At 35.0% G+C, this 21,521-nt stretch overlaps 1 protein-coding gene across 1 annotated transcript in view; it reads right to left on the bottom strand.

Annotated features, from left to right (window-relative positions):
* The window catches only part of nolo (no long nerve cord), a 556,440-nt gene that overhangs the window by 95,252 nt on the left and 439,667 nt on the right, over positions 1–21,521 (bottom strand). Inside the window, exons 17-18 of the mRNA XM_068227411.1 lie at positions 10,816–10,977; positions 4,278–4,401 (exon numbers count right to left, since the gene is read on the bottom strand). Of these exons, the coding sequence (XP_068083512.1) occupies positions 4,278–4,401; positions 10,816–10,977 (286 nt within the window). The remainder of the gene's footprint in view (positions 1–4,277; positions 4,402–10,815; positions 10,978–21,521) is intronic.

Below are 21,521 nucleotides of genomic sequence, written 5' to 3'. Positions count from 1 at the left end.
AAATCAAACTGGCAAACAAAAAAACAGAATTCAAAATTTGGAAGAAATATATGGCATAATATCTGAAATTATATCAAAAGGCTCAAATATCAATAACTTAATGTACTTAATATAAGTATACATACTCTGGTAAGAAAGCTAATAGGAGGATATACTGTATGTATAGAAAAAAAGAGGGAGAACAGCAACTTACTGTATAAGCACGCATGGATAGAGAACACACAAATGAAAGACAGAAGCATTCCCACTTCTTGTAAGTCACACCAAATCCCACCCCTTCTGGATCTCTCTCCTTTGAATACAAGACCTGTTGTCTGCACATACTCAGCATGGCTTTTGCCAGTAGTATAACTAACAAGTCTTACCCCATACAAGGTTGTCATGACTGTTCTTCAGCCAACAACATTTACCAGCTTCAATGCATACTCTGCCCAGCTTTCTACATTGGCTTAACTAATGAAACTCTTGCCAAATGAATATGCGGCCATTGCAGTACCTGCAAAACCCATTTGCACTCTCCATCATCAAATCATATTTAATGATTGTTTCACAGTTGAAATCCATAAACATTTATCCCATTTTCTTACCCTCTTGCTCTTAGAGATTTTGAAGTTACCGGTGCTCAAGTCTAGAACACCCACAACGGCTCCTTTTCTCATTTGCTTGTCTGCAACTCTCCCCACTCCCTTTACCTCACTACAGCATTGACTTGTCAACAATAGCCACTAGCATTCTTATTCTCTCCTCCACGGATGAAGGCTGAGGATGGAAATTCGTGACCCATGTCTTTCTTTTATATGTGCTATATCCATGTGTGCTTATGTGGTAAGTCACTGATTCCCATCTGTTCCTTATATGTAATAATATAAGTGTACTATCACTACAAGTTTTTATGAATATAAAAAGAGGAAGAAATGTCATTTTGTGTAAAATTTAAACAACAAAAATGAAATATAATATTTGCATAAAGTAGAACTTCTTGATATGTACTGTACTTATTATCTACATCTAGAAATTATTACAGAACTAATAACCATGTAGGGGTGTCAAAAATCAGTAGGACTCCTTGCATTACCGGTAATTGAAGATTATGGCTCCCTTTATTGAAATTTAAACACTGACTTTAAAAGTGGTCTCCTTTTTAATGTTCATTCCATGTTTCAATGAACTTAAAGGACTTTTTTGAGAGTCTGTTTAATATACCAAAAATAACATAGATAAGTTCAATGCAAGATTGAAAATAGCATCCATACAAAGTAGTTTTTTTTTAAATTTTTATTGTTTACTTTTGGAAAGAGAATGATGTCATAGGATGCTAGATCTGGCAAATAGGGTGGGTGTGTCATGACTTCAATGCCTAGTCTCTTCATTGTGTCATATTGCACAGGCTCAATGAACATTGTGATGGTGCAAAATCCATCTGTTGCAATGAGACACGTTACTTTCATTAAGCAGATGTGGAACCCATTTTGTCGAACTTTTTCTGTAGTCAGTGGTTTATATCCTCAGTTGGCCATATGTGATGTGCACTGTGTCTGAAATATTTGCTATTGTTATTGATTCAATGATCTAGTTGCATGTTGCATCATTGACATTGATATTCATCTTTCCATTTGATGTGATGGCCATCCAAAAAGTGCAGTATCAACAAAATTTTCTTCATCCTCTTAACATTTTTTGTGCTACTCACAAACCCTTGTTCTGGATAAAGCTTGTAAACCTCCTGTATAATTTTCAGGATATCAGTTCCTGATTTGTTCTATAAAACACAAAATCTGATTACTACATGCTGCTGTTACAGTAAATCAATGATAAGCACATGGAATACGTCCTTATACAATGACTCTCTCTTGCCAGCTGCATAGTTCCATGAGATTGGTTCAGATATTATAAGGTTACTGAAGGTCAGACCATCTGTTCAATATTACCTACTTTTACAGCATTTTTCTGCTAAAGTTCTAACCAACGAGATAATTTGTAGATGTACAAGAAATCCCAAGTATTAATACTGTATTTACAAGTATTTCTTAGATACTTCATAGAGAGAAATACATCTTATTTTGCCTGCCTGCAGAAATTATAGGCAACTACAAGGATCCAGAATATCAAATTATGTGTTACCCAGGACTTGTTCAGTTGGTTTTTGAAGGAAGTGTAGGTGGCAAGAACGGTAGGGGTAGACCAAGGTATGAATATGACAAACAGATTAGAGCAGATGTAGGATGCAATAGTTACGTAGAAATGAAAAGGTTAGCACAGGATAGGGTGGCATGGAGAGCTGCATCAAACCAGTCTATGGACTGATGACTCAAACAACAACAACAACAACAACAACAACAACAAGGGTGATGCAATCTACCTAGGCATACTGACTGAAATTCCAAATGAGATAATCTTGAAGTTCAAAAGCCGAGTGTGAGCTAAAAGTAGAAATGGTGATGGGGAATGCTTAAAGAGTCCTTTATCACATCTAAGATCATACTGCTGAGGGAATAGTGAAGTTATTTTAAAATAAATAAACATTTCTCTGTTTTATGAAAGCGAAAAGTTAAAATACCTTACTTACACAAATAATCCCTACACCTTAATTTTAGGAAGGCTCATTTTGAAAAAATAAAGGAACTAAAATTCCTTCCGTTGAAAGAGTAACAGGCATAAACAAACATTTCATATCATTCTGCGAGGTCCACGTGGTCTTTATGCAAATTATGAACGTGTAAATTTATGGATATAGCTGCTTTGCCTGAACATATTTGAGAAATACATTATCACTGCAATAAAATATATTTGCCATGAAAATTATCAAGTAGGCCTAGGTATTTCATTAATCTGAACTTGCAGTAGGCTCGATTCCCTGTAGATCGAAAAATTTGTTGTCTCTTGCATTACTAGTAGCCTATCCTCTCCAAAATTACTTACAAATTCGTTACTCAGCACATCTAAAACACTTTTGACATGTGGTCTTTTCTTTGCGTGGATATTAACACGACCGGTGGTGGATAATTCTTTTTCGTGCAATGTAAACAGTTGAAACACACACACCGGTGAACTTGGATGTTAGTTTTGCGATATGGTAAAACCTCTTTAATTCCAAGATGTTGCAACGCAAAAATTGGACTTTGAATTATGTGATTTCGAATTAACCGCCAACTTACTTCAGAAATACCAACCCTTGCCGCGTCAAAAAATATTCTAAGATCAGTTACTGCATGCAATTAACATTGATTCACAGTGTAAACCTTTCAAATGCAATGGAAAAGAACTATTTACAAAATGTATCCAACAAGGTTCATTTACAGTATTCAAATAATGCACTTGGATAACTCACTGACAAACATAACCTCACTAAATGAAAGAAAAAAGAAAAGAGATATTCAAAGATGAGAAGTCTATGCTGGCTCCCCTGTGCAAGTACTTTATTCATTGGATTACTGTATGCATTTTTAGATGCGTATTTGTACAGAAAGTACCCAATGCCCTTCAAACATTGTGGCTTATCAAACTTTCCTATGATGCGGGGAGGAAGTCTTTTGCTTCCGTCTGCATTGCAACACAGTACAGTGACCTCATCTCCTTTTAAAAAGTATGTTTGGCCAGGCATAAAAAAGACCAATGCAGTTTCATTGGCATTGGCAATATTGTTCGTTGCGTACAAATTGAATATAATTATGAGTCACGCTTTTTCGCCAACTGTCGGCATCGCCAAAGAGAATCGCCAGTGTTCGTGGATTCTGCTTCTTCGCACACTGCCTGTTACGTGATACTGTGGCATTCCTTAAAACGCTGAATACAAAAGAATTACGATTTCACTTGAACTTAGCAACTATGAAACAAATTGTCAACACACCGAAGTGAGTGAAAGTGCGGAAAGCTACCCCTGCACGTTCCGGAAGACGCATTCTATCATGACGCGGAGAAATTTCAAATTCAAATTACTGTGTAAAATACTATTTTTTAAATGTAAAGGCAGTTTTAAATGTAACGTCTGAATTGTTTTCCCTTTAAATATGACATATGGGGGCAGTTTTCTTCCATCTGCGGTTATACAAAGCATAACTGTACACCCAATATTGAAAACTAGGTGATCCAGGAGCGTGTTTGCCAACATTGATGCAAATAAAGCCCGCACCCCAATTTCGTGCCTCAATTTATTTTTAAAAACGTGCGGAGATTATTCACGTAAAAACGGTAATTATCACACATTCAGTAATTATGGAACTAAAGGTAGAGAATATATGGGATGTTTATTCATGTTACATATGAAATTGAATACCCACCTTTACCCAGTACCACAATTGGTCCAAGTCCATCATCATCTAATCCATCGTCATCTTCGTCATGGGTATGCTCTTCTTCCATAGCCTCTGTCACCATCCGGTGACCCCGGGAGTTGCTGAATGTCTGGAACGGCCAGAGATTCTGTGCTCTTTGTTATTGTGGATCTTGCTTTTGCATGTACAAGCAATACATACTACCCTGTCTAGTAATTTACTACATTTCCACATAAAACAGCATGCAAGTATTCTATTCTAGGTATCATAGCAATATAGTGCATTTTTATCAAAAAGATCCTAACAATAATAATATTGGGTTTATGTTCCACTACTTCTGCAGATTTGGGAGTCACCAAGGTGCTGGAACTTTGTCCTGGAGCTCTTTTATGTGCCAATAAATCTACTAACATAAGGCTGATGTAATTGAACCTCTTCAAATACGACTGGACTGAGCTGGAATCGAACCCTCTAAGATGGACTCAGATGGCCAATGCTCTACTATCTGAGGTACTAAAACTACTAGGTAATAAAAATATGACCGAGCTTGATAGCTGCAGTCGCTTAAGTGTGGCCAGTATCCAGTATTCGGGAGATAGTGGGTTCAAACCCCACTGTCGGCAGCCCTGAAGATGGTTTTCCGTGGTTTACCATTTTCACACCAGGCAAATGCTGGGGCTGTACCTTAATGAAGGCCATGGCCGCGTCCTTCCCACTTCTGGCCCTTCCCTGCCCCATCGTCGCCATAAGACCTATCTGTGTCGGTGCGACGTAAAACAACTTGAATAAAAATATGGAATATCTGACATTGGAGCACTCTCTCTTCCAGATATTATTGAGTAAGAAAAGCAGTAGTACAGTATAGATCAATTTACCAAAGATAAACCTGTTTGTTATTAGCCTGATAAATGGGATGAATTCAAGAAAAGTGTTTGAAACCTGGATTTTTTAATGAAGTTGCTATAATATTTTCAACCTCTAGAAAATAGGCTATTCTGAAATGATTAGTCATACATTATAGATATCTTGTTGACAGAACTTCAACTGTTACCATTTTAGATTAATGATAAAATTCTGTCCAGAATAGCTTGTGTTTAGATGATCATGGTTAATTTAAAACTTCCAACAGTAGATGTTTCTTTTTTTCCAATTGGCTTTATGGTGCACTGTCACAAATAGGTCCTATGGTTGATGATGGGATAGGAAAGGGGTCAGAGATGAAAAGAAGCGGCCATGGCCTTAGTTAAGGTACAGCCCCAGTATTTGCCTGGTGTGAAAATGGGAGACCATGAAAACCCATCTTCAAAACTGCTGACATTGGGGTTTGAACCCAGTATCTACCCAATGCAAGCTCACAGCTGCATACCCCAAACTGCATGGCCAACATGCTCAGTCCAACAGTAGAGTTATTGACAATATTAATGAATTTTATGTACATCCACTTATTTTAATAAAATTTAGGCACATTAGGAATATCTACTTAACTTAGGAAACAAGAGAATTATTCATCCAGAGTTGTATCTGTTTTGCAGAACAAGTCAGTAAACAAGATTTGAAGATAAGCCCAATTTCCAGCCACCTTCTTCAATGACAGAAAACTAACAGGGTAAATGGTATGATAAAACTGCACTATATATTCTAATATAGAAACATGAACAATATACTTATCAATCAAAAATTAAATTTCCAGAAGAAAACTATAATTTAATTTCACCAAGAATTTGAGATCATCAAATCAACAAAAACTGAAACTATTCAAGCTCCTCAATTGTAAAATAACCAGTGTTTCACTCCAATTAGGCAGTGGGATCATTAGCCAGAATGAGACACCTTTCCAAGATGCTGGCTAGTATACTGTTGAGATACATCTGCAGTTGTGACTTGATTATGAAAGACAAGGCAGGCATCTGCAGTAGGTGGAGATACCTATCTTCCCTAGTGACTGTCAGTGCAAGGTTGTAGTGGCATCTCAACTGTTTACTAACCAGCATCTTGGACAGGTGTGTGATTCCAACTGACTCCTGGGTCAAAATACTGATTATTTTAAAGTCTGAATTTTTGTTGAGTTTTATATATTTATTGTACAATATCAAGCTATTTAAAGTTTACTATAAAATATGCAATATGAAAGGATACTGAATGTCTGTTACATAATAATCGCCATGCATATTTTGTAGAGTCAATTATAGAGAAAATAAACAGGACATTAATGAGTTAAATATTCTAAAAAACCTCTAGTGATCATCATTATTTGGAAACATTTTTGTGAGACGATTTTTCAAAGATCTTAACTGACTGATGAGTTTGTCAGGCTATACCTGCAAACCAACAGAGAAAATATAAAAGCAATAAGGAATGAAATTCTTTGAAATTTTCAGTTCATACAATCAGTACAAAAAGAGGAATTCTCATTTTGCCTCTTGAAAGGACAGCCAGTAAAATGATTATCTCTAAAGTACGATATACCCTATATGGAACAATTCTTCTTTCTTTTAATGTATTCCTGTACGGTAGGTCTGATCAACTGGAATCTTCAGGTTGCAGGCCAATAATTTGCTTGTTTTTCTTGACAGTGTCCCACTTTCTCTACTTGTGCAGTCCATGTGGCTGCCAAACATTGCTTCCCAGATTTTAAATGGTTTTCTAGCAACAGTGGAAGGTGAACATGTCCATACAAGTCAAGCTGACCTTCTTGTATCTTATCATTAATCAATGACACACCAAACTCCTAGTGGATGGTGCCGTTTGTGACATGGTTCAGGAGAGACCCATTATCCAACAAAGTACACACACTTCAATGGCTTCCAGCACCCAGCATTACTGAGATACTGTGCAACGGAGCTATCACATAGCACAAAGGTGAATTCCTGCCAAAATATTTAGGCAGGGTTGCACATTGTCAATAATGTCACAATTGCCTTGGAGATGGGAGCCAAGATAGTGGAATATGTCCACCTTCTTTATATTTTGTCCATTAATTTGGACCATTCTATGTGTGTTAATAGACTCCAAGTACTCAGTTTTCTTCATGTTCAGTCAGAATACAAATTGGTTGAGGCAGTAATTCCATGTCTGTATCATCAGTATAGAGCATTGTTTATAATATGTTCTGCTGCAGGTCAAATGGAACAATATTCATCCTGTTAAAAACACAATGATGAACTTAACATCACACATTTCTACTGATGTTGCAACTGAAAATTGCTTTATATATTTATTTTAGTTTATTGCCATTGGTTATCAGTATCTTGAACATTAATGCATGGAAACTTCTCTTTTGTTTCATTTTCAGGGCTTATCACTCACAGTCAACATTTCTAAGTACATAATGCATACAAAGTCAGTCTGATAACCTGCGTCCCTGTGATGTCTGTAATAATTACAATTATTGTTTACATATATGTTTTGAAGAAGGTAACCATGGAAAACTACTTCCAGGATTTCCATGAGTAAGATTCCAACATACTTTTCTTTTCATCTGTCTCTACAGGACTTGCAGAACCTTGTTCCAACACTCATGTCACGAATGAAATTCTCCATAACTGAGGTGGGAATCAAATCCAGTCAAATGGCTAGAAAACTAATACGCTCATCTTAAGACCACAGCAGTAGCAGCTGCATCTATCCTGGAATAGATGTTCCAAGTTCTGATAAAAGATAACATCCCTATTTTATCCATTATGAGCGTGGAAAATGTGGGGAATGTCTAGATTCATAACAGTCACTGCCATTAGTAGAATTTAAGTCCTGGATCTCTGAATGATACAACTTCAAGTTCTAACATGGAAAATGACTTCACATGCTCAGCTAGCATGAATTAACATTAATGCCTATGATCATTAGAGTATTGCTTGTTTCAGATACAGAAACATGAATCCAAGTTTCTCTGACTTTAAATAGCTCCAAGAGGTGAACATGTTTATTCCTTATATTCTTGCATGATAAACTTGAACAAAGTTTGTCCAGAGACATGTCTCACTACAAAATTCATTTCCAGACCATTCATTTATTCAATACTTTTCCTATTTCATGGTCTTTCTTTAACTTTGGAGAATTACATTTATATAAGTAATCCATAGTAACAAATTTGTCTCCTGAGTCTCTCTCTGTAGGTTCAGGATCCACCTATAATACCATTTCTCAGTGCAGAGTTAAATTTTATATTATAGATAACTTTATAATTTCCAACTGAATGTTGAATTTGGAAGTATTTTTGTACTTATACTTACTTATGATGAAAAAACTTTGACCTAGAAAAGACTTTCAAAGACACTAAAAGGAAGTTCACAGTATGATATAAACGTAGTTAATAGTTACAAGAGATATTCATATTCATCATGCACAAGACAGAGTAGCTGGTTAATGATGGGCATATGTGCAGATGTTCATGTAAGACAGTTGGTGATACACTGCATAAAACAATTAAGAGTCAGAATTTAATTATCTCCCCTTACCCAAATATCGTTAAGTCCTAACACATTCAGATGCATCCTCTTTGTTGACTCAGTCAGTTCTACATTTTTCTTCCATAAGCCCCATTAATATTGACAGCTCCCCATTGAATGCTATTTCATTTGCCAAGTTGTTTCCAAGGAGTCCCTCACCTGTCAAATGGAAGTGGGACTCTGTTGCTCCCATAGGTCTGAAGCTTGCTTAAAATGTTCTGAGCACAGTAAGTTCTGTGAAGCAGGATGCTACCCTACTTACACAGAGTCCCAGTGAGGATCTCTCCTCTTAACGGGTTAGGGACCACGGTGGATTGTGTAGTACTACCCACCTGAGCACAAGGAGGGCCATGGATCAGAATATGTCTGAGATGCCCATTCCTATTGCATAGTAACTGGTATCTGGTCTCTCTGGACCATTTTCTAGGCTACTCAGGCATTGCCCACCAAGACCTAGGGCATGACTACAGCAACCCACGCCATGAACTATCGACTGGTAGCATTTGTTTAAGACGAAGAATAGCTGCTCAGGCTTTGATCTCCCATGAAAGACTTATGTTCCACGCAGTCAAGTTAGAATAGGCCATGAAAGATGCAGATAACTGTTCCGTAAGTATGCGGCTGTCCTCATATTGTGATGGCGAAGAGATGAATCCCACTGTTCAGCACTTTACTTCTGTGTATGACAAGAGAGCATTCAATGGATTGTCAGTTTATCTGACAAGGCCCAACAGTGATTGGAAAGGCTAGACAAAGCTTTGTAATTTTTCATCTTACGATTCTCCAGTTTCATTTTACACTGTATTGAAGTGTTATTTATATTTTTTAAATAATCTATGTGGATGACATAAATGTCTCAAATATTGTTTTAAACATGTAGTTTTCAAAATAACATACCATCCAGATTCCATTGTATTTGATAATACTTGATACGGTATATTTCCTTTAATTTTGTTAATCCACCTGATTTATCTTAACATCTGCTAGTTCCTCTTTTAACAAGACTATATTAGGAATATTTATAATTCTCTTAGGGGATTTAAAAAAGTGGATGGTCATTAAAGTGTCTGAAATGAAATGCTGTAATGAGAAAGCTCTCATTTCCACAGACACCCGTTTTAGATGGCTAAGTTTAATTCTCATTTTTTTCTAGAAAAGATTCATCAGCTGCAACAGTTCATTTCTTTTACATGAGAGAGTGAAGGATCTCATTTTAGACAACTCAACATTCTACAAAGAACAGCAACACTGGTATGAGTATTATCACCCTTTTAGTGTTTAATTATTAGATAATGTATGTGTTTACAAGTTTAACTCTGAGGTAATATTTACTTCATGTCAAAGAAAATGACATAATAGCAATTTTGCTGTTTTACCCTTTTAATATTTCATTTGTAAATCCTAATATTTGTTATATTTCAGTATAGGATTTCATTATCTTGGAGATATACTAACACTATCAAAACTGTTTAGTTATTGATGAGAAATTTACAATAATTTAATATTACCAAGAACATAAATTATGGGTCGTCACTCATATGATTTATTATATATATTCTTGAGTTAGCAATACACTGGCAAGAACTAGAAGCCTAAAAGAATGGTCTGAATAGATAGATTTCATGTTAAACCATGAACTGTATACACTGTATTATCTTACAGATGATGAAGTGAAATACCAGTGTAAGCAATTGTTGATATATTTCTTAGAGGACAATCATACCCAGTCAAATACATCTGTGCTAGAGAATACAATATATCACATATAGGTACTTATTGAATTTCAAATATATTTTTTAAATATAAAGTTTTCAGTGAAAGAACAGAAATCAGCAATGAAATCAAAATTATTTTCAAGGGATAATATTAAGTTAAGGGTAGCAAGATATTTATTACTAATATGTACAGAACAAACAAGAATTCCTAGTTCAGAAATAAGTTTATTATGAAGTTTACCATGGATGTCATGAAAGGTGCATACACATTCAAAAATAAGCACTTTAAGAGACAATTTTATTTTTTGTTACTGTATACCAACTGCCTTACATTTATTAATCTCTATGGTGCAGTGCATCTGCTTGCAACTTTCCCTGGCTCACCTGCAAGTTAGCAAGAAGCTGCTGGAAGTGGGGCATGGGGCGCGTGCTCCCTGAAACTGATGATGAGGGGGGATCCTCGAGGGGATCAGGTAAGCGGGGGGGCAATACAGAATCAGGCCCACTCGTACCTAGTACAGGCATATGAGAGGGGGCTAGCGGCTCCTGTGAGTGGACAGAGCAAAAACACAATAGTGAAGAAAGAAACCATCACCCAAGATAGCTGGCTGCAACAGGCTGATGTTGCATTGTTCTTGTTTAAGAAAATGTCAGAAGGTGCAATTCCAAAAAGTATCAATCAAAAAACTCAAAAATGATTAGCTACATTTGGTAAGAAATGAGCTGTTTAGTTTTAATTTCACTTTCAAAATTTATAACATATTTAGCACCAGCAACTAAAAACCTTTGTAAATTCCAAAACTCTTCAATGATTATAAAAAAACAAATTCAAATTTTTAGTTGTTTTATGTTCTAAATTTAATGTTTAATCATTTACTGCTCCTGATAATAATTTTAGAAATAAAGTTCCTTTGATTTAAACAATTAATACTGGCACATAATTTTTAAGGTGCAATTCCAAAAATTATCAAGCAAAAAATAAAAAATACTCTGAAACAATTAGCTACATTTGGTATGAAAGAAACTGTTAAGTTTTCATTTCTCTTTCAAAATTTACAACATATTTAGCATCAGAAACCAATAACCTTTGTAATTTTCAAAACTCTTCAATAATTATAAGAAACAAATTCAAATTTTAATTCATTACATATGGTAATTGTTTTATATTCTGAATTTGAATTTAATATTAAATTATTTGCTCTTGATAATCATTTAAAATATATTTTTCCATTGATTTAAATAATTAATACTGGTACAGTGATTCTTGGCTGTACATTATTGTGTTGCTCTATTCTAACTGGAGACCATTTTTCGAAGCTTATTATTTATTCCTGTTCTTTTTCCTCAGAAAGCATTCTTCAAACATTATTTTTTTTATAGGTATGGTACATTCCTCCAAGTACATGTCTGTTGCTCTAGAAGTGAAAAACGTTATAGGAATAATGTTATGGTCTTTTACCCATGTGTATTTCTTTAACAGTCACACTTGTGTCTGAAACTTCTTTCCACATTCTGGAATTTCTTTCATTTCCTGTATTATTGTTTCAAGATCATATACTCTGAATTCTCAAGTCTGCTCATATCTTTCAGCCTACCCATCAAAAACTAATTAGGTTCTGGATTTTCTAGACTAACTTCAATCTATAGAGTTCGACAGCCAATAAATCTTAAGCATCAAGTAGCAAAATTAAATTTTATATCAATACTGATAATTTGATTGTTATGCTGTTCATATCGTCAAATACTCATACTGTTTTACATGTTTCATGTCATGTCATGTTCCAAGATGCTCGAGCTCTTACCCACACTAGACACTACAGGTCCAGGATTATACGGGAAGCTGTGGAAATATGTAGAAATCCTAACATTTTCAACAGGGACACTGGCTATCAATTAAGTAATACATGGTTGCCAGCCATTAAGAATTTACGTAGGTAGTTCCCTTCCCTGTCCCTTCACTATTGTTATTTTGTCTCAGTGTTTTCCAAATTCGTACGTTCCTCATCGCCAGATGTTTCATTCCAGGCTTGTGTCATGTGACACACCTGTCAATGTCATATGTTACGTTCATATGTTATATGAACCTCTTAGACTGATTCTGATAGTTCGGTCAGCTTCCGCTTCGAACGCTAGCGCTGCGCCACGTCCTGGGAGCCTTCTGGTGGTGAATGAACGTACCATTTCCACTTCTATTATAATGTCTAAATTTAAAGAGTCATTGTTTAAGAAGCCTTTCTCATGGACAGTCGAGATTTCTTCTGATGACACAGAGCACAGTTCTCTGCAAAACGTAAAGAATTTCACCTTATTTTCTTGACATGGCATAAGCCCAAAAGCCTATACAGTATCCTTATATATTGTTTACTGAAGTTTATAGCACATCACATGCTTAAAATTGTAGAAAATAGTTTTCAAATTATGAAAATTTCCTATAGAGTAAAAGGTTTAACATGATGATTCAGTTTTCCAAAACTAAGTACCGGTACCCTATTACATTTTAAAATCATATATGATATATTTTTTTATCCTCTGTAAATTGTGCAGCAGAATTCACTGTGAAAAGGTCATTAATATTTCTTTATAAGCTATATTGAATATTACACAAAAACATAACACCAAATGTAGCTATATACCATGAAAAAGACCTAGTGCAAGCCAGCATTGAAAAAAAAGACAGCCATAAGTAAATATTACAAAGGTAAATCACTCAAAGAAACTTGAGAAAAGGCAGAAAGAAAAAAAGCATGCTGTAAGTCTATGCCTAGAGTTTCACACACCACACTGTAAGTTGAAAATAAATACAGTACTTAAAAGCAAACCACACAAAATACATTCTATCTAAAATGTTACATTGGATGAAACTTAGCTTAGTTTGTACATATGTGGAGATAGCAAGTTAATTTATTTTCTGTATGAGTATGTTTAAATTTGCAGAAAAGAAACCCCACAAAGAACAAGAAAATACCAGGATACTGATCTGTAATCTGGTATTGAGGAAAAGAGAAGAGAAGAATATAGATAAAGTCAAACATGCTAAGAATATTTACAAATTGTATAGAACTGAAGATTTTCACTTAAATTTTACCATTAATTACTATCCATCAGTGGGGTGGGGTGTGATTACTACTATGTTATCAGGCATGGTACTAAAATATTCTCAGCAAAGGAGAAACACAATGATTTCTACTATATTTTGGTTTGTGTGGGAGGTTATAATTTTATTTCAGGCTCTGGAGAGAGAAAAATTTGCTAGCCGTCTTCATTGAAAAGGCATGGTCATTAAATTATAAGATGAAAATTACTCTGACTCATACACGGTATTTCAAAATTATACGTACAACCTGCAGGGGTGAGCACAGGGCAAAAAAAAACAAGGAAAAAAGGCCTTATCAATATAAGCCCAGTAACCAAACATTTCCAGGATATGAGGTAATCATACTTGCAGCTGTTAAAATGTTGTTCATGCTTTATTGCCCACACAAGGATTCTAAATTCAATCTCATCATCATCTTGTATTTGAGCCATAAATCACAAACAACATTTTAACATTTGCAAATGTGGTTATGTCATATCTAAGAAACAGTTTCCCAAACTATGTTTAATACAATGTTTCTCCTTGTTTCACTGTCTTCTACTCAACCCTGCCGGCACTACCTATAATTTTGAAACACCCTGTATATCATACGTTGCTAGGTCAATTTTCATCATGAATTATCCTGGCATTTTCCTGGAAAAAATACAAAACTTATAAAAAATCTTCTTCAGGTATTCAGCTTATAAATATAATCACTGATAATCTGAATATACTTCTTGCAATTTGGCACAAATGAATAGACTTCTAAAGTTTACAAATTACTCTTGAGGCAAACTGTTGCAAACTAAACTAAGTTGAAGAAGAGTACCAAATACTCTATCTGAAACTTTCTAGCAACACCAATGTTACAACGAAGACAGTCATGTGCAAGTACATTGAGTCTTCTACTGTGCTTCACATAAGTGTCTGATGCCTGTAACCTGTGTGCCCCATCTAAATTTGGTGGAATAAGAATTCTCTTCCCTATTTATAAAAATGAATTTTTCATGTGCTTCTATGAAGAACAGTTCTCAATCTCTTTCAGAATAAAGAAAATCATTATAGTTGTCCATCTAGGTTAAAAATAGGTAATGAGAGCTATAATTTGAAAAATTCTTATAAAACCCAAAAAAATTGTACCATATGACATGGAGTATCAGGTGGATATTCTTTTCCTGCCCTTCAAAAATCTGACTACTTCTGCTGGATTTGAGCACACAATCTTGGGATCCAAAGGCCAACACTCTACACTGATCAGCAGAAGGAACTACGACTATGGATAATAATTACTCAACACAGAAGCATAGAGGTCATGGAAGACATGCTCACAAAGGATTTATCCAAACTTAGATTTCTGAAAACCTAGCAAAAATCAAAATTTAGTGGCTAGTTTTCCTCTTAACAATAACATGTATAAGAGAGATCTTTCAGTTAAGTTCAATAACAACCAAGGAACCGAATATCACACTCAACACTTTTAACTCAGCTCACGGCATAGACCCAATATCTTTCGAAAACTATGTGAAACGATGGAGGGTTCAAGTGCAACAACTCTCTGCTTTTTGACTCTTGAACTGGTGTACTCTGCACCTGAATACTGTGCTTCAGGGTGGTTAAAATGGCACTCAACTGAATAGTCATATATCTAATCATTCAAATAATTAAGAACACTCCAGTTCAATGGCTTTTCATCTAAGTCACATCCCTCCAACAAATCTTCACAGATGCAAAGCTCTCAATCAAGAATACCATAAGATACTGAAATGGATTTACCTTCTTTTTCTTCTTGTTTTCAGTCCTATGACTGATCTGTTATCATGAAATTTCTCCAGAAGGCACCAACGTTTGTAGCTCTCTTTATTATTACCTACATATTTACTTGTGTCTATGTCCTCCATGATCTGTTTCACAAACGTTTTCCTTGCCCTTTCTCTTCGTTTCTTTCCAGTAATGTAGCCCTCTGCTGTAATTTTTATCATCAATAAATATTGTCGGGTATGACCCCAACTATGGCAGGTGTCAGTTTTTAATGTTTTGAGCAGTGATTTCCTCTGGTTCATCATTTGTAAGACTCAGGAATTTGTGATTTTTGTCCTGCATGAAATTTTAAGCATTCTTCTGAAGTATGACATTACAAATGACTTAAGTATGCTGGTATCACTTTTATTTAATGCCCAATTTTCCAATGCATATAATAATATAGTCCTGATGAATGCTCTTTAGATCTTCAGGTGTAGCAAAGTCTCACTGTGAAAGTGCATAGTATGCTCCATAACGATTAAAATGAGAATAGTGCCATACACTGAAAATCACAAGAAGGGTCTATTCAGTATCCCTCAGACTAATTATTTGATGGAAGCATAGGAATTATTATTTTAAGATGTGCACTGAAGATACTAATGAACTTCATTCTCTGCTGCTGGGTAATCTTAAAAATAAATCTTCTGATTGTACATGATTAGCATAATTGAATTCACCACTCTTGTGAGAGATTTCAGTGACATGACGAATTTTTAGTGGTCTATGTTGGGGAAGCTAAAATATGCAATAAACACAGAGATTTCATGACGAGTTCTTCTAAAATGTATGTATATATAATGCACTGTACAAATGTCTGGCTCCATGACTAAATGGTTAACGTGCTGGCCTTTGGGTCCAAAGGGTCCCGGGTTTGATTCCCAGCTGGGTTGGGCATTTTAATCTTCATTGGTTAATTTTAATAGCTCAGGGGCTGGGTATGCATGCTGTCTCCATTATTAGAATTCATCACAGGTAAGGCCCCATCCTCATAGACGTGCAGGTTGCTTACATGGTATCAACTCGAAAGACCTGCACCAGGTCTCTTTGGAGGCCACACACCATTATTTTACTGTATAAATTTTAGGTTTAGTTTATGTAAAAATATTATTGCCTCTATCCATACCAAATAGTGAGGGCACACATGGGTCACATGTTGTTGGAGACATGAGACATTAAAATTAGGATCTACCACATGTAAAAGGTCACAGACACTAAGGATTCTGATGATTCATTGAAGCACCAATACAGCAAATCCTTGTATGAATGAGCCAATGATTTAGCTATACAGAAAAAAAAAAGTTATAAATTTATAAATTTTATACATCACTTCATGAACAGGACAATGATTGCTATATTAATCAACAAACATCTGCTTTCTATATTGCATTGAACTATGAATTTTCACAAACATTATTATTTATACCTTATATTTATTTTATTGAATATCAAAATCATTTTCGCTCGATACTGTTCCCTTTTGGGAGGACATATGAGAAGAAAACAAACAAAAACCTCCTTTTATTCACTATAATGATCAGTTCGAGTTATAAACCTTTCCTATCGTACAGATTCTCAAGGAAATAAAAGAGCCAATATATGTGTGAAATAGACGAACCATAATTACTGTAACAGTTCTTGGAAGTCCATATTGAATCAAAAATGTAAAATGAAAGAAAGACATGGGTAATCATATACTGTTTTTACACGTATATTTTATACTTCAAAAACAAACGTAAATTTACTTCATAAGAATGAGTCATTTTTAGATGTAATTGATAACATAATCTTTGATGTCCTATAGTCTGTATGAGAATACAGATTCTTGTTATAATGCAATAATCACATTCAGATTTCTACCAAGATGCTTCATCACATTCGTACATAAAAATGAAGAAATGTTTTCTCTCTGGTAAATAAGAAAGCAACAAGCAAGCCAACCTTCCAAACCAGTGATGTAATCAGCTAATAAACTGCCAACCTCTGTAATGTAACAGTTAGCACTATTATCTATCATCCTTGGTGGCCTGGGTTTGATTCCTGGTACTGTACATAACTAGTTTAATGAATATTGTACCCATCCAAATGGTATTTTATTAGACTTGGAGAGATTGGTTCAATTCTCGTAATGTAACATGGGTCTACGCGCGAACGAGTATCAGCTGTTTACCAGGCCATTCTGCTGCTGGCGAGGAGACTGTGTCAGGCGGTCAAGGACATCATACGTCATAAGGTTTACGTCACATAGTGAGTGCCGGAGACGAAGGGGTGTGAGATTCCAGAAAAATCTTTTCGAAATTTGGAATAACGAATCACGTCGCAGAATAGCTGTCGACCAATGAGAATTAGTGAAGCCGTTCTATAGTCAGAGAATCATTCAGGAAGGAAGACGAACAGTGTATTTTTAGTGAAGTTGAGAGACAGATGGAGTACGATAGTCACTGCTAAAGCTGTTGAAGAAATTAGTTGACTATCAGATGGTACTGCACGACGATTATGGTATTCGAGTGTGCTAATTTAATTTTCTGTTCAGACGGATCAGCTTAGTGCGATATCTCATTGCAGTACATTTGCCTGGGTGAAAGTTTCCAAACCACGGACAGTCACTACAAGACGTTACGTCAAGTTTTGCCGCAGAAACTTATGGAATGTTCTATTAGGTATTACGAGGGAAGATACGCATTGAAATGGAAACTTTGAGAGTAAACCTGGCCAAGGAACATCGTTTTCAACAGTAATATAGTGGATTATTTGAGATTATGACAACTCAATTAAGTGCTATAAACTAATAAATGTGGTCAAGATTTGAAGCTTTCTGTAGAGTTGAACCACATTGTACATTATTGCGCCAGTTAAGTATTGTAAGGCAAACTGTTAGTCTACAACGAGTGTGGATCAAATTTTAATATAACCTTTTAGTTTCAGCAACATCGACACAGGCCAGTCGTCATCATGGACTGACCAAGAAGGAAATTCTGGGGAACTCTAAAACACTGCTGGAGTGATTCTACGCTATTTGACTGCACAGGAATCCTGATGTGTTAAGCCAACGCGTGTGTGAGCCAGCATGATGAATTTGTTCATCTATAATCTGCCATAATCTGGAGGAGGAACCTACATCTACACCTATAAAGACGCCGGAGATTTACATCGGAATAATAAGTACTCTTGTCACATTTTCCTCTCTTTCGGTAGATTGCTAGTTGGATTGTATTCTTATATAATGAAACGTAGATTAGTTAGAGATGTAGTATTTAAATTGTGGTGATGGTATAGTCATTGATTTATTGATTCATTAATTTTCATTTTGTTGATTTCTTGGAGTATTGCTGAGTGGATTCAGTGATTGATAACCCCCCAGCTGTTAGTGAATTTCACGAGGTTACGTGTAATTAAGGTCTTCGAAATGGATTACGGGGGAATGAAGGATAATAATAATAATAATAATAATAATAATAATAATAATAATAATAATAATAATAATAATAATAATAATAAGGATGATGTGTGACTTCATTAAAAATCGTGACGATAATAATAAATTATTGGATTATATTAAAGCAATGATTTAATCGAAGCATTGGTAGAGAATGACTTGTGAAGTAATACTGACCTCAGAAGGGAAGGTGATAGCTGTGGACAGCTCATCGAGATGGTGCGTTTAGGAATAATAATCATGGATGTAATAATAATGAGTTGGACAAATTTAAACTTGTTGTTGAGAGTTAAATGTGAGCGACGATTGGGATGATTAATTTTTATGATAATAATAGACAACATGATGACCGCTAGGGTACATGTTAGTCGTAAGGATATTGTGATTTATGGTGATATGGTTAATTATTCAGGGAATAATAATAAATGTTGGCTCAACAACTTATATTGTGTAAAGATTCAATAATTTTTTCCCTGAGATTATATGAGTGCATTCTTCGATGTATCCCTAACTGATGGTGGTGATGATTGTTTCTTTTTATTTTATTCATACTAGTTTGGTCATTTAATGCATGTCATGGTGATTCATTGCTATTATCTGCAAATAATGCAAGGGTCTTCAACTTAATTCTCAAGGGATAAATAATAATAATAATAATAATAATAATAATAATAATAATAATAATAATAATAATAATAATAATAATAATAATAATAATAATAATATAATAATAATAATAATAATAATAATAATAATAATAATAATAATAATAATAATAATAATCATCATCATCATCATCATCATCTTGATACTATGATAAAATCTGCTGATCAATAATTGGGGGAGATTGTGTAATTGTGTGACAGCTTATCCATGTGATTCAACAGTGACATTTCTTTTGGTGATTTTTCATGTGATTTATATCCATGTGGAGTTTTGTTTCCGTTGTTGCATTTTTCACTATGCGATACTCTGCTATCCATCTACAGTAAATTAGTAAGTGAATGATTGTTTTAAATTTTCAATAAAAGAATACAGTCGAGCGTAATCTGAGAAGGAGGGGAAACTTGCCAAAGAATTTTCCAATTAAATGCCAAAGAATTTTCCAATGAAATGTTAAAGGAATTTTCCAATGGAATTGTAAAGAATTTACCAAGTAAATGTTAAAAGGATTTTTCTTACAATAATGTTCAAAGATTTTCCAAGTATTTTGTAAGCAAATTTTCTAAGTATATGTGAATGAATTTCTGAATGGAAATGTTGCAAGAATTTTCCAAAGATTTGTAAAGGAAATTTCCAGAAAAATTATTCAATAGATTTTCCAAACAGTCATGGTGAATTAGAGAATTAATTGATGGAGATTTGCCCAGAACTTGTATAAAGGAGCAGTAAAATTGATAAAAAATTAATTCAACAAGGGAATATTGTATAATTTAATGATATAATGTAGTAATATTGGTCATAATGACGTTGTCGCTAACATTATGATTGGTTCAATATTATAGTTCTGTAAATCGACGATTTTGACCTGAAGCATAGTTTCAGACAAGGTGGTTAAATGAATATGGGTTGTAATGAATGGAACCCATAAGCATGCAGTGTACATATGTTAACATTACAGATCAGAAGCAGTCAATTTGAGTTGTATTGGTATAAATAGGTTTTTTCTTCTTTTCTCATCTGCATGTCCAGATTGTTATTCATTTAATAAATGTTATTGTTATTTTGTTCTGATTTCTTTTATCATGCTGTGTCACCTATCCAGTCACCTATAGCCCTGTAAATTAAAAATTTCTTAAGGTTTGTCCCGAAACAGTAAAGTTGGTCCTGCGAACGTTCCACCCTTTGGGACTCTCGCTCCGCTGACTGAGCGACCCTAGAAAAGGGGACAATATAAATGTGTCCTTTCTTTTTGTTGCAGTCTATCTCCATTCCTACAAAGTTATTCACAGCAGACATAATCATTTTGAATGTATTTTGAGGTTTCTATATGATCTCCCTAAGGCGTTTGTGAGTTGGTGACATGATTAATCCATCATCACAAATAGTACAAGAATAATAGTGACTGCACCAAGAGAGCTGGCTGTGTGGTTAATTTGAAATAGCTGTGAACTTGCATTCGGGAGATGGTGGGTTCGAATCCCACCATTGGCAGCCCTGAAGATGGTTTTCTATGGTTTATCATTTTCGTACCAGGCAAATGCTGGAGCTGTACTTCAATTAATGCCATCGCTACTACTTTCCCAGTCTTAGTCCTTCGCCATCTTTGTACTACCAAAAACCTTCAACGTGTTAGTGCGACATTAAAACACTAACAAATAATAAGTGATTGCACCTTTGCCGTTGCTGTAGATGTACTTATCTGCGTCAGTTTGCCCAAATTCCTACAACATGAATTGATTGAATTTCATATTCCAACATTGAGATGCCTGCTTAAGGCCATAAAACAATTTATTAAGCTCACTTATAAATTGTACATCAATGGAGGTCACTTCCAGTGGTGGCAAATGTATTTTATATTGCAATTCACCATATAGATATGCAGTCTTGACATCAAATTGTATTATCTTGTTACTGTTCTTTACTGAACTAGCAAAAAGTAATCTTACAGAATCATATCTAATGGTTGGAGAAAATGTTTCTTCATAGTGTAATCCTTTTACTTGCATAAATCCCTTTGCACACAGCCTCGTTTTGTTCCTAGATATCTGGGTGAGAGATGTGTGTGAAATCAGCTCCTCAGTTAAAGTGAACTAGCAGCTGTTCTCCGGCTCCATGGCTAAA

This window comes from Anabrus simplex, chromosome 4, assembly GCF_040414725.1.
Source record: "Anabrus simplex isolate iqAnaSimp1 chromosome 4, ASM4041472v1, whole genome shotgun sequence".
Lineage (NCBI taxonomy): Eukaryota > Metazoa > Arthropoda > Insecta > Orthoptera > Tettigoniidae > Anabrus > Anabrus simplex.
This window is presented reverse-complemented; position numbering and strand designations above follow the sequence as displayed.